General features: G+C 47.6%; 3 protein-coding genes across 6 annotated transcripts in view; 2 read left to right on the top strand and 1 right to left on the bottom strand.

The window, feature by feature from the left end:
- The window catches only part of Zbtb4 (zinc finger and BTB domain containing 4), a 19,211-nt gene extending 15,355 nt beyond the window's left edge, over nt 1–3,856 (bottom strand). Inside the window, exon 1 of one of the 3 annotated variants that reach the window (XM_013347300.2) lies at nt 3,778–3,856. The gene's annotated coding sequence lies outside the window, so the exon portion shown is untranslated. Of the gene's footprint in view, nt 1–74; nt 177–3,248; nt 3,309–3,777 lie in introns of those variants that run through there. The other 2 variants (XM_026780366.1, XM_026780367.1) reach the window with 2 other exon arrangements.
- Slc35g6 (solute carrier family 35 member G6) lies at nt 3,270–5,608 on the top strand. Its single transcript, XM_005349760.3, has 2 exons — nt 3,270–3,326; nt 3,750–5,608. Exons 1-2 carry the CDS (start codon nt 3,270–3,272, stop codon nt 4,767–4,769), a joined length of 1,077 nt encoding a protein of 358 aa, XP_005349817.1. The 3' UTR covers nt 4,770–5,608.
- A 1,013-nt stretch (nt 5,609–6,621) lies between these two features.
- The window catches only part of Polr2a (RNA polymerase II subunit A), a 24,642-nt gene continuing 19,118 nt past the window's right edge, over nt 6,622–12,145 (top strand). For both annotated transcript variants that reach the window (XM_026780368.1, XM_005349761.3), the window contains exon 1: nt 6,622–6,714. In XM_026780368.1, the coding sequence (XP_026636169.1) occupies nt 6,622–6,714 (93 nt within the window). The remainder of the gene's footprint in view (nt 6,715–12,145) is intronic.

Consider the following 12,145-nt stretch of genomic DNA (forward strand, 5'->3'; position numbering starts at 1 on the left):
CCCCCGGAAACAGTCCCCCCCCAGCGCCGCTGCTGCTGCCGAGAGGAAGCCAGCGCCGCGCAGCCGACACCGACCCTGGGCTCTGGTGTCCGATGGCCTTGGCCCGGTGGATCCCATACAGGGAACAAACGACAAACGACGCTGGGTGGACACCTTGCCGAGGCGGTGGCCAGGCTGTACTGCCCTCGACCACTCACTCCCTGGGAAAGGACTCATCCCCACGCCCACCCTTCCCTCTGCACATTCTTCACTCTGGGGTGCACATTGCCTAGAGCTTGCTGCGTGTGCACATTTGCTCACCACCGACACACACACCATACACGTTCTCCCGGGTCGCAAACATACAACACGGTAGACTCACAATTGGGCCCAAAGGAACCTATAGACCCAGAGTCAGCATCCTCAGAGGGCGACAGCCCTGGGGCACCCCTTTAGGAATGCTTACGGACTTTCATCAGACCCACAGGCAAGGAAGGCCCTAATGTGGCATAATGGGAGCCTTACATGAATGATCACTAGTGCAGATAAACACAAAGCTTGGAATTTGATCTTAACCAGTAGAAATACCCACTTCTGGGTCCTTGCATATAAACGCAGGTCTTGGTGTTGGGTCTCCTGCACTAGCTGCACAGCATAAGCATAAGAAACGTAAGAAGCATAATACACTCCACACAAGAAATATATTCCTGAACTGTCAATGGTCATAATACACTCCACACAAGAAACATATTCCTGAACTGTCAATGGACATAATATACTCCACACAAGAAATATATTCCTGAACTGTCAGTGAACATAATACACTACACACAAGAAACATATTCCTGAACTGTCAACGGGACAATCCTACCGATTTCTCCCTGGTGTCGCAAAATTTAAAACTCTGGAGAGGTCTGGCATGATTCTACTAGGAGGCCAACCTGGTTTAAGCAGCAAGTTCCGGGTCAGCCAGGGCTATGTAATGAGAGCCCCATCTCAAAAAAACAAAAAAACAAAAAAAAAACAAAACAAAACAAAACAAAAAAAAAAACCCAGAACAACCCCACCCTAAACAAAAACAAAAAACCATCAGGAGACGGAGGCGCAAACTCTCAGAATTCTCCCTGTGGAACATGGTGGCTCAGGTATTAAGGTAGCAGAGACAGGACGATCACTGCAAGCTCAAGGTGTAGCAAATTCCAAGTCCCTCAGACCTATACAAGCTGTACAGCAACCCTTTCTCTAAACAACAGCAGCAACGAAACAAACAAACCCACCCCAACACCCCTTCAAATGTTTGTGAAGCTAAGCTTGGTGCCCCATGCCCATAATCCCAAGCACTCTGGGAGAGGATGGCGTGAGACCAGATTTCAAGGCCAGATTCCACAGAGTACTAGTGAGTTTGAGACCAGCCTGGGCAAGACCTCGGATCAAAAAAGCAGGAACTGAGGGTTAGAGAAATTGCTCAGTGGTTAAGAGAGGGTAGTGCTCTTGCAGACAATCCAAGAGTTCGATTCCCAACGTCTAAGTCAGGCCATTCATTCATACTGTCCTGTAACTCCAGCTCCAGGGGATAGGGTACCTCTGGCCTCTGCAGGCACCAGTATTCATGCACATCCTGTTACACTGATGCACTCACACACAGTTAAAAATAAAATACAGCTTGGGTCTGGAAAGATGGTTCACACTGTGCATTCACGTGCACGTGCCCACACAGGCTCTTTTTCTTTCTTCCCTTTCCTTCCCCCCCACCCAAGGTCTCCCTGTGTAGCTCTGGCTGGCCTAGAATTCATTCTATCACTCTGTAGATCAGGTTGGCCTGAAGCTCACAAAGCTCTTCTTCTGCTCCCCAAATGCTGGGATTTGAGGTATGGGCCATCAAGCCTGCCCACACACTAACTTTTTTCAAAAAAGAAACTGAGACTATAAAGATGGTTCAGTGGTTAAGAGCACTGACTGCTTGTCCAGGTCCAACTCTCAGAACTCACATGGCGGCTCACAAACATCTGTAATTCATTTAGAGGGATATGCCCCCTTTTCTGACCTCCAAGGGCACCAAACACACATATGGCACACAGACATACATGCGGGCAAAACACCCACGCGCACAAAATAAAACTAAAAAAATAGGCATAAAGGCCAGGCGGTGGTGGTGCATGCCTTTAGTCCCAGCACTCCAGATGCAGAGGCAAGCGAATCTTTGTGAGTTCGAGGCCAGTCTGGTCTACAGAATGAGTTCTATGATAGCCAAAGCTACACAGAGAAACCTGTCTCTAAAAACCAATAATAATAATAATAAAGAAACAAGAGAGAGCCGGAGAGATAGCTCACCTGATAAAGTGCTATCAAACAAACATGAAATAAAGACCTGGACTCAAGGAAAAATCTGGGAAGATGGCTCGGAGTTTAAAATCTATAAGCCCCACATAAAGCCAGACATAGTATTGACTTTTCTAAACCCAGCTCCCCTCCAATGTTGAGATGGAAGGCAGAGTCGGTAGAATCCCCAGGAGCTCTCAGGCCAGCAATTCTGACATTTGCTGAAGCACACAGCAAGACTCAGACTAGGCAGAAGGTAAGGACAGACACCTGAGCTGTTCTCTGACCTCTGCACACTCACCAGAACGAGAGAGAGAGAGAGAGAGAGAGAGAGAGAGAGAGAGAGAGAGAGAGAAGCCAAGCATGCAATGCTCAAAATCATGAAGTGGGGGAGATGGAGGCACGTGAATCCCTAGGGTTTTTTTGTCTAGTGAGCCTAATCTACTAAGCAAGTTTGGTCAACGAAGAGACCCTGTTTTAAAAAAAAAAATTGAGAAGTAGAAAGAACCTGAAGAAAAATACCCAATGTCACCCTCTATGCGTCATGTATGGACATGAACACACAAACATGTACAGAAACAAAAAAAATACAACCCTTATAAAATGAGGCAAAACATTAACCAAAAGCAGTTTTATTACAGAGCTGAGAGAGGGAGAAGGAAGGAAGGCGAGAGAGAATGAGAATGAACCTGGAGTCATAGCAACAAGGATAGAAAACAAGCCTGGGACAGTGGTGTACACCTGTGATCTGCCCGGACAACACAGCAAATTCCAGAACAGCCTGGCCCACAGAAAGAGCTTGTCTCGTTCCCCCTTACCCCCCAAACTCACACCAAACCAAAACCACAAGCTAAGCCACAAAATAAACAGTAACAACAGACCAGAGTTGGAATTTATGAGAAAACAGCCCCTCCCCACCCCCTCAGGAAGGTTCCAGGGAAGAACCTTACCCCCACTCCAGCCAAGTCACAATGGCTGGAGCTCTGAAGGGGATCCCAGGAGGAGAGGAGGAAGTCCGAAAAGAGACAGTGAGTATCGGGACAAAGGGGCAACGTTCAGCATCCTCCTCTAAACTTCCCAGTGGTCCTGGAGACGCCTACAAGTGAAATTCATAATGATATACCCAGAAGTCCTGGGAGCCTGTGACATCATATGGATACATAACATTTGTAGCTAACTCCCTTTCCTCAAACGAACAGAGTATCCCTGAGTCCTCTGTTTTCTCCCAGGAACATGATGCTCCCAGAGAGACAGGATGCTGCAAGACTTCCCCCACCTGCTTCCTGCTTTACATGCTCAAGGCCCACATTGTACCACCTCGTCCATCCTTAGGCCCTTTCTAGCTCCCATGAGCTCCCATGAGGGTCCACGATCTCAACCTGGCACTCACCTTACCCCAAGTTGCCCAGGCTGTGGTTGCCCTCATGTCCAAGCTCCTTTCTTCCTAACAGGATGCCAGCCATCCCTATTTCAACTTACCTGACTTCAACCAGCCATCACCGCCCTCCACTCCAGACAGCTTCCTCTCGAACTCTCACCATCGCTGCGGGCCCTCTGATGCCACCAAGGGCCTGTTTGTGGCCCTGCTGGGTGGAGGCCTGTCTGCTGGCTTCGTGGGCCCGTTCTCCCGTATGGCTTACCAGACCTCCCACTTGCCCTCGTTGGAGCTGCTCATCTTTCGATGCCTCTTCCACCTCCCCATTGCCTTGTTACTTAAGTTTCGTGGTGATCCGCTGCTAGGACCTCCTGATGTCCGGGTCCAGGCCTTCCTTCACGCCATGCTCAATGTCCTCAGCATCGGATGTGCTTACAGCGCGGTGCAGGTGGTGCCTGCCGGCAACGCAGTCACTGTTCGCAAAGGCTCTTCCACCGTGTGCTCTGCCCTCCTAGCACTCTGCCTGGAGAGCCAAGGTCTCAATGGCTATGCCTGGTGTGGCCTGTTCGGCAGCACCCTTGGACTAATCATCATCGTGGGACCTGGACTAGGCACATTGCAAGAGGGGACGACAGGCCTCTACACAGCCCTGGGCTACGTACAGGCTTTCCTGGGAGGTCTGGCACTGTCACTGGGGCTACAGGTTTACCGCTCTCTACACTTCCCCTCCTGCCTACCAACAGTGGCCTTCCTATTCGGCCTGGTGGGGTTAATGGTCTCTGTACCAGGCCTCTTTGTGCTGCAGACACCTGTGCTACCCCAAGACCCTCTGAGCTGGAGCTGCATGGTGGCAGTGGGGCTCCTTTCGTTGGTTTCCTTTGTGTGTGTGAGCTATGCAGTCACCAAGGCCCACCCTGCCCTGGTATGTGCTGTCCTGCACTCTGAGGTGGTGGTGGCCCTGATGTTGCAGTACTACGTGCTCTATGAGACCGTGACACCTTCTGACATCGTGGGAGCGGGGGTTGTGCTGGTCAGCATTGCCATCGTCACTGTCCAGAACTTCAGCTGTAAGAAGGACGGGCAGATGGAGGAGTGAAATCAGACTTGAGAGCCTGGGGGAGGGTGGGACAGGGGCAAATAGAAGGAGAGACCGGAATAAAAATTATGGAAGAACAAACGTCTCCAAAAGAATTGGTGTGGAGCCAGGGAGATGGCTCAGCAGGCACAGGCTAGGGCTAGGAAGCCTGACAAGTCGCTCGTGGGAGAGGAAGAGAGCTGACTTCTACAAATGATTCTTTCCACAGGCTCGCTGTGGTATGCTCACACACAATAAAAATGTAAAAACAAACAAAACCCGAAAAGGATGCCCTGGGATTCAAGGGTGGCTTGGGACTCGATGGAAAGGGAACACCTGAGGTACAGGAAGCCAGCAGGGCATGGAATTTAGACTGGGGTCAAGGGATAAGGACATAGTTAAGCAGTGAGGTCTCAGATCCAAGGGACGACTGGTAGTGGTCTATGTTGAATAATCCCACAAACAGGAAAGAGCTTTAGGAATGAAGTGCGCAGGTTGTCAGGCAAACAGCCAGCTACGGCTCTGGGGCTCTGGGGGAGGGGAGGGTTCCTTTTCCCTTGGGCTCCCTGTCCGGGTGGTGACGTAACACTGACATCAAACGTGGATCACTGTGGCCGTGCAGCTGGTGTCGTCTCTGCACTGGAGAGAGTGGAAACACGCCCTTATTGGAGACTCCTTGAGACCATCAGCCGCCTCCTTATTTCTGAAAGGAGAATTTCCTAAAAGCTCATATTCCTTTTTGACCTCAAACTCTCCAGGATTTTTCAATTTCTGCCCCGCCACTAATCTGCTTTTCTCGGACAGACAGACGCGGTCGCGTGATCTGCGACTCTCGGGTGGCAGCCATCCTTACTTCCAGAACAGGCCTTTAGCTTTCCAGCTGGAGATCCGAGGCCAGGGTTCAGTGCAGCTCTCCATTAAAGGACAGGAGGTGCCACCCCACCCAGGGAGGCCTTACGACAAGTATCAGTTTCCAATCGCTGGGACTCGCCATCTTGTTTGTCTTGTACATAATCCAGCGAAAAACTGAATATTCATGACCGAGGGCCGGCCCGTCCCCCCTCCCCCGGAACACACTCCGGAGGCCTCGACAGGCCCCGCCTTCATTGCCGACGCGTCGAGCAAACCATTTCCCAGGTGTGTGGGGGGCGATATTAATGAGGCACTTCGGCTGCAAAGGAGCCTGTACTCCAAAGCAGAGTAAAGGTGGCCTTACTCTGTCCTCGATTCTGCGAGGCCTAAGCTTGAGTGCCCGGGAAATAGGCGGGGAGGGAGGCGACAGGATCGGAAAAATTCTCCTCCTCCTGTCACGTCAAAAGAACACCCAACCAGGGAGCCCGAGCCCGAGGGTCAACAACTCCGGCGCGCGCGCGCGCTCCGTGCGGGCCGGTGCGGGCGGCCCCGTAGCGCAAGGGAGGGCGGGAAAGGAAGGGGCGGGACACAGGGGCGAGTCTATAAAAGGCGTCATTCGGCCAGTTCTCTCCTCAGAAGCGCCGAGAGCGCGGCCGGGACGGTTGGAGAAGAAGGTGGCTTCCGGAAGGGGAGCGACAAACTGCTGTAACCTCTGCCGTTCAGGATCCCGGTTTCTTATTTATTCGTTACCCCTTTTCTTCTTTCTCCTTCCCAAAACCTCCTCCTCTCCTCCCTTCTTTTGTTTCCTTTTTGGGAGCCGACAACTCTCCGGAAAGGGAGAAAAGGCTTTCTTTCTGCCCTTCTCCTCCCCGCCTCTTCCCCTTCCCCTCCCCCGGCCTTTTCCTCCCTACTCCGGGAGATCTCTCCCGGTGGCCGCCCGGACGGGGTCTGAGCGCTTAGGTGGCGGTGGCGCAGGCTTTTTGTAGCGAGATTTGCGCCTGCGCAACGCGACTGCCTCGCCATGCACGGGGGTGGCCCCCCCTCCGGGGACAGCGCATGCCCGCTGCGCACCATCAAGAGAGTGCAGTTCGGAGTCCTGAGTCCAGATGAGTTGGTAAGTTGTTCTGCCCTTCCCTTTCTCGTGCCTCCGGGTGAGCCTGGGAGGATGGGCCAATGACGCTGATGCCGTGTGGGGTCCAACCTTCAGGTTCCTAAAATTATGCCAGGATTTAAACAATTTAGTGCAATGTCTGTGATGGGTGTTTGGCTGGACAGAGAAAATGATTTCGTACTTTAGAATTGTCGCGTTTTAACGAGAAAAGAGTCCAGGATCGGGTAGTTGAAAGTTTGGAGCCGGGCTGTGGTGGCTCACTCCTTTAATCCCAGCACTCAGGAGCAGAGGCAGGTGGATATCTGTGAGTTCGAGGCCAGCCTCGTCTACCAGAGCTACAGAGAAACCCTGTCTCGAAAAACAAAGAAAAAAAGAAAGTTTGGATAGAAAGTGGATTCTCAAGTTGTTTTTCTTACCCCTTCCACAAATATTGAGCACTCTGGTCTGTGACAGTCCCCAGGCACTGGAACACAAAGCTGAACATACGACAAGACAAGGACTCTATCTTCTAGAACATTTTCTGTGGGAAAACAACAGAGAAGACAAAATAAGAATTAAAAGAATGACCAAAAATAGTTAAGTGCCTAGAATAAAGTGAAACAAGGAAGTTCTGTAAAAAGCACTGAAATTGAATGGTGTCAGAAAAGGTTGAGATTACCACAGTAGTGAAGAGTGTTGGTCATTGAAGCTGTGGGTTCAGGGGGAAGGGCTTATTTTTAGGTAGAGGAAACGAATGTTATGGAACTGAGGGAGAAATAAAATTGTATCCTAGAGACTGAAAAGCCAGTGTTGGGGCAAGGGTTAGTGGATGAGAACCGTGTTTCAAAGCATGCTGAAGAAGCTTGGGATATTTTAAAGTATGCTAGAGTCAGAATTTCTATTCCAGTAGGAAGCCATTGGATAATTATAAAAGAATGACAACGGTTTTTGTGCAGATAACATGTACAGTAGTTATGTACAGAGCTGATGGGAAGCGGATGAAGATAGACATAACCGTGTCCATAGAGGGACAGCTGCTTTTGCGGACGGGAGCTTCTTCCTGCTGAACAGCTAACAGGAGAGAATAGAATTAAATGGTTGGGGAAAGGGCTCAACTATGACAGAACTAACAAAAACAAGAAAAAAAAAACCTGCATTGGCTCTTGGAACACCCAGACCACAGAGTAAATTCCAACAAAAATTATTTTTAAAAAATTTTATCTGTATTAGCGTTTTGCCTGCATATGAAGTGCATACAGTGCCCACAGGTTAGAAGAAGGTATGAGATCCGCTACAACTAGAGTTACGAGCGCTTGTGAGCCACTACTGGGGTCCTCCTACAAGAGCAACAAACAAACAAACCAACACTCCTAACTGCTCAAGGCATTTTTTTCACCCAGTCTAAATTTTTTTTTAATTGTGGGGAAAAGCCTACCCAAACCAGGTATGGTGGTGTACGCCTATCCTCTGAGTACCCAGAAAGCTAAGGTAGGAGAACCACCTTGCCAAGGCGGCCTGGACTCAACAGCAAGAGCTGGGGACACATGTAGCTAAATGGTCAGAGCACTGGCCTAGCATGACAAGAAAGACTGACTCTGAGCCCCAGGAAAAATGGAGAAATCAAACCCTGCCCATCACATTGCAAATTGTTTCCATTTTGTCTGTTAAACTCTGTTAAGAGCTTCTGATAAACTCGTGGCTTGTATCTGCCTTTCTCTTTCATGTACAATGCTTAGCTTATCAGCAGCTCACCATAAGATCTGCCTTTGTTTTACTTATTAATGTAGTGTTCATTCCCCCCTAAAAATCTCTATTTTTTTTTTTTTTTTGTCCCCTGGTGACTTTGTTTTGTTTTGTTTTTTTAGTTTTTTGAGACAGGGTTTCTCTGTAGCTTTGGAGCCTATCCTGGCACTAGCTCTTGTAGACCAGGCTGGCCTCGAACTCACAGAGATCTGCCTGCCTCTGCCTCCCGAGTGCTGGGATTAATTTTTTTTTTTTTTGAGACAGAGTTTCTCTGTAGCTTTGGAACACATCCTGGTACTTGCTCTTGTAGCCCAGGCTGGCTTCAAACTCAGAGATCCACTTACCTCTGCCTCCCGAATGCTGGGATTAAAGGTGTGCGCTTATCTTTACTGCCGTACCTACCCATTGACCACTGATCTGCAAAAGCCCTACTTCAGTCTTCCCGCAGTTGTTGAACAAGCTAGTGAGATCTTTTCATCATGTCCCTTTCCTTAATGGAGTTTTTTCAGGAGGATCCAGACTCCTAGTCTCACCTTTAGATTATGTCCTTGCTTGCTTCTCTATCTTCTTATCAGTCTCCTGGTAAATTAAACTTTTAGGAATATTTTTTAAATTTGTTTATGTTATGGGTATGAATGTTTGCCAGCATGCGTACATGTACACCATTTGTGTACCTGGTGCCTGGGAAAGTCAGAGAGGACATTGGATCTCCAGGAACTGGAGCTATCATGTGGGTGCTCGGAACCAAACCTGGGTCCTCTGCAAGAGTAACAAATGCTCTTAGCCACTCTGCCGTCTCTCTAGTCCCTTTCCTTTCCTTTTGTCACTTGACCTGCTTAACACTGCAAGCTTATTGCTTCAGGGTCTGTTTAACCATTGTCTCTGCTGCTTGAAATAACGTTGTCCAGCCCTCTTACATGCCTTATTCTTCATGTCAGTATGTTCTGTGTTTCGATGTTTACCCTGACTATTTAAATAGCATCCTTCATTCTGTAACCCTTACACTGTTTTACTTTAATAGACTGTCGCTCTTGGAAGATTTTTTTTAACTTCTTGTTCACTGTTGAATGCTGTTACCCAGCATTTTCAGTAGTTCCTGCTGCTGACTGGCATGTCATTAAAATTATCTGAGTCAAAAAGTGAATAGTTGTACAGATTACATTTCAAAGGATTATTTATTTTAACATTTGAAAATGACAATTGTAAGTCGTATAAATATTTACTAAAAGGAACCCTTCTTGAATAACTTAGGTCCTATCTTTATAATAGAGCAAGAGTATCCTAATAGGCTAAATCCAGTGTCCCTAAACTGCTGTCACATTTGAGACGCTGTAGTAAAGTCATAGGGCATAGGGAATTGTTCTGCCCTTGGAGAGAATAGGTGCTCTGTGAACTGCTAATTGCACACGGTTCAATTTCAACATTAGGTGGCGCTGGATCTCTTTGAATAACATCATATCTTTGTGAAGCCAAATTGTTTTTTGTTTGTAATTTTATTTAATTATATGTGCATATGTCAGCATAGGGCTGTGTGTATACTAGTGCAGGTGCTCAGAGGTCAGAGGTGTCAGATCCCCTGAAGCTGTATTCAAGTCTTTTGCCAAAAAAGAAAGAAGAAAAAGACTTGTGTGTTTGTATATGCCGTGTTAATGTGGGATGCCTGGAGAGGCCAGAAATGGTGGTGGATGCTCTGCAGCTGGTGTTAGAAGTGGTTGTGCGCCAGCAGATGTAGGTGCTGGGAATCCAGCTCCAGTCATCTGGAGTCATATTTTATGGGTTTGGTTTTGTGTTTTCTAGACAGGGTTTCTCTGTGTAACAGTCCTGGCTGTCCTGCAAATTGGTTTGTAGACCAGGCTGGCCTCGAACTCTTAGAGAGCCCGCCTGCCTCTGCCTCCTGAGTGCTGGGATTAGATATGTGCTCCACTACGCCTTGGCTCTCTTAATATGTGTTCTTAAACACCGAGTCATCTCTCCAGCTCCAGTTTTTTTGTTTTTGAGACAGTGTTTGGATCTGAGTGCTGGGAGTACAGGCATATGCCACTGTGCCTATACCACAAAACTGCAATTTTAACAGGTACTAAGGACTAGCAGATTTGGAGCAAGAAATGAGGGTGGTGTTTGCTTATCTGATCCCAAGAATTGAGAAATTCTAAGTACCTAAGAGTTGTGGTATGTAAGAAATTTTGGTTATTTAGGGAAAAATAAAATAAAACTATTCTTTGTTATTTTATTAGACAAAGTTTAGATTTCTTTCCTTAATGGATGGTTCCTTTTTGGTGGTGGTATGAGCAGGTATGTGAAAAAGTTACTTACCAGTAAGCAAGATGCGCCCTCCTGTTTATTTTTCCTTTGGAGACTTGTTCTCACAATGTGGTCCTGGCTGATTTAGAACTCATTACATAACCAATAACCCAGGCTTGCCTCAGACTTTCATCTTCCTGAACACTACGATAACAAGGAATGAGCCATTATGCCTGGCCTTTTACCTCTTTTTAAAAGATATAGCACTTGGGGCTGGGGAGATGACTCAGATGGTAAGAACTTGGGTTTCAGTTCCGAATAACCATAAAAACCAGGAATAGAAGGTGTGCAGGTCTCGTGAGTTCAAGGGGAACCAGGGCTACTTAGGTACTTTTTTTTTTTTTTTGAGGGCCTGTCTCAAAAAAAATGTGATTATCATTGATTTATCATAGTAAGGGAGAGTGGGATGATGTGTTTAGGACTAGAGAATGCTGGGTTTTATTTCTGCTGACTACTTGAAACTGAAGGCTTGGGTAAATAGCTTCATGCAGTATAAAGTTTCTAGTATCTAAGAGATAAGAATTCGTTCCTAGGAGGTCAGTGGTTAGTATTAAAGAAACAAGTTTTATCTATATCTCAGTGTTAACACTCAATGAAGCTTTTATTAAATTGAGCTTTATACCTCTAGGATATGGTGGACCAACACTTGACTAATTAGAAAGTCTGGTCTTCATTGTGCGAGAGGGCACTCAAGACTGTGTTGACCACCATAGCTACTTTCAAACCAGTTAGTTTCTGAGCTCCCCTAGATCTCTCACTAAATTGGCTCCATCTTTCTTGGGACTTGAGCTCTTCATTCCTGTTCTGCCAGCCTGTACAATGTCTGGTTGTCCTTGCATACATCCAGACTTCCACCTGGATATGGAAGTGTTGAGGCAATTTAGACCCTTGGGGAGGAGGAGTAAGTAGCATACATAGGGATTAAAGAGGGGACTCAGTCTCCAAGAGCCTCGTTCCTCCTTAGGAGCTAACTTTAAGAGTTCGCAAACATATCTTGACAGCACACCTAGGCAGGTGCAGAGAGGTTTTGCCCGGGCCTCAGATAATCATTGGTCTGATTTCAGCTTGGGAGAAGAAGAAGACATTATTTTGGGTTTGGACACCCCATTTACCTCTTGAAGCATCTTACATCTCTTTTTTATGTTACCTCCTGTGGATGTCACAGTGAGATATGTGACAGACACAGAGATGTCTGGGATTCAAGTGCTAGCTAGAGGCAGGTGAACTGGGCTTGGTGATGCACGTGTAATCTTAGTTTTTGGAAGAAAGAAGGGAGGATCTTGAGTTTGAGGCTAGCATGAGCTACATAGCAATAGAGCCAAGACTCATACTCTGTTAGGAACACGTGCCAACTCACCCTCTCCACCCCTCGTGCACACACAGTGGCTGGACATGCTTTGGGGATATGGGA

This window comes from Microtus ochrogaster, chromosome 7, assembly GCF_000317375.1.
Source record: "Microtus ochrogaster isolate Prairie Vole_2 chromosome 7, MicOch1.0, whole genome shotgun sequence".
Classification (NCBI taxonomy): Eukaryota; Metazoa; Chordata; class Mammalia; order Rodentia; family Cricetidae; genus Microtus; species Microtus ochrogaster.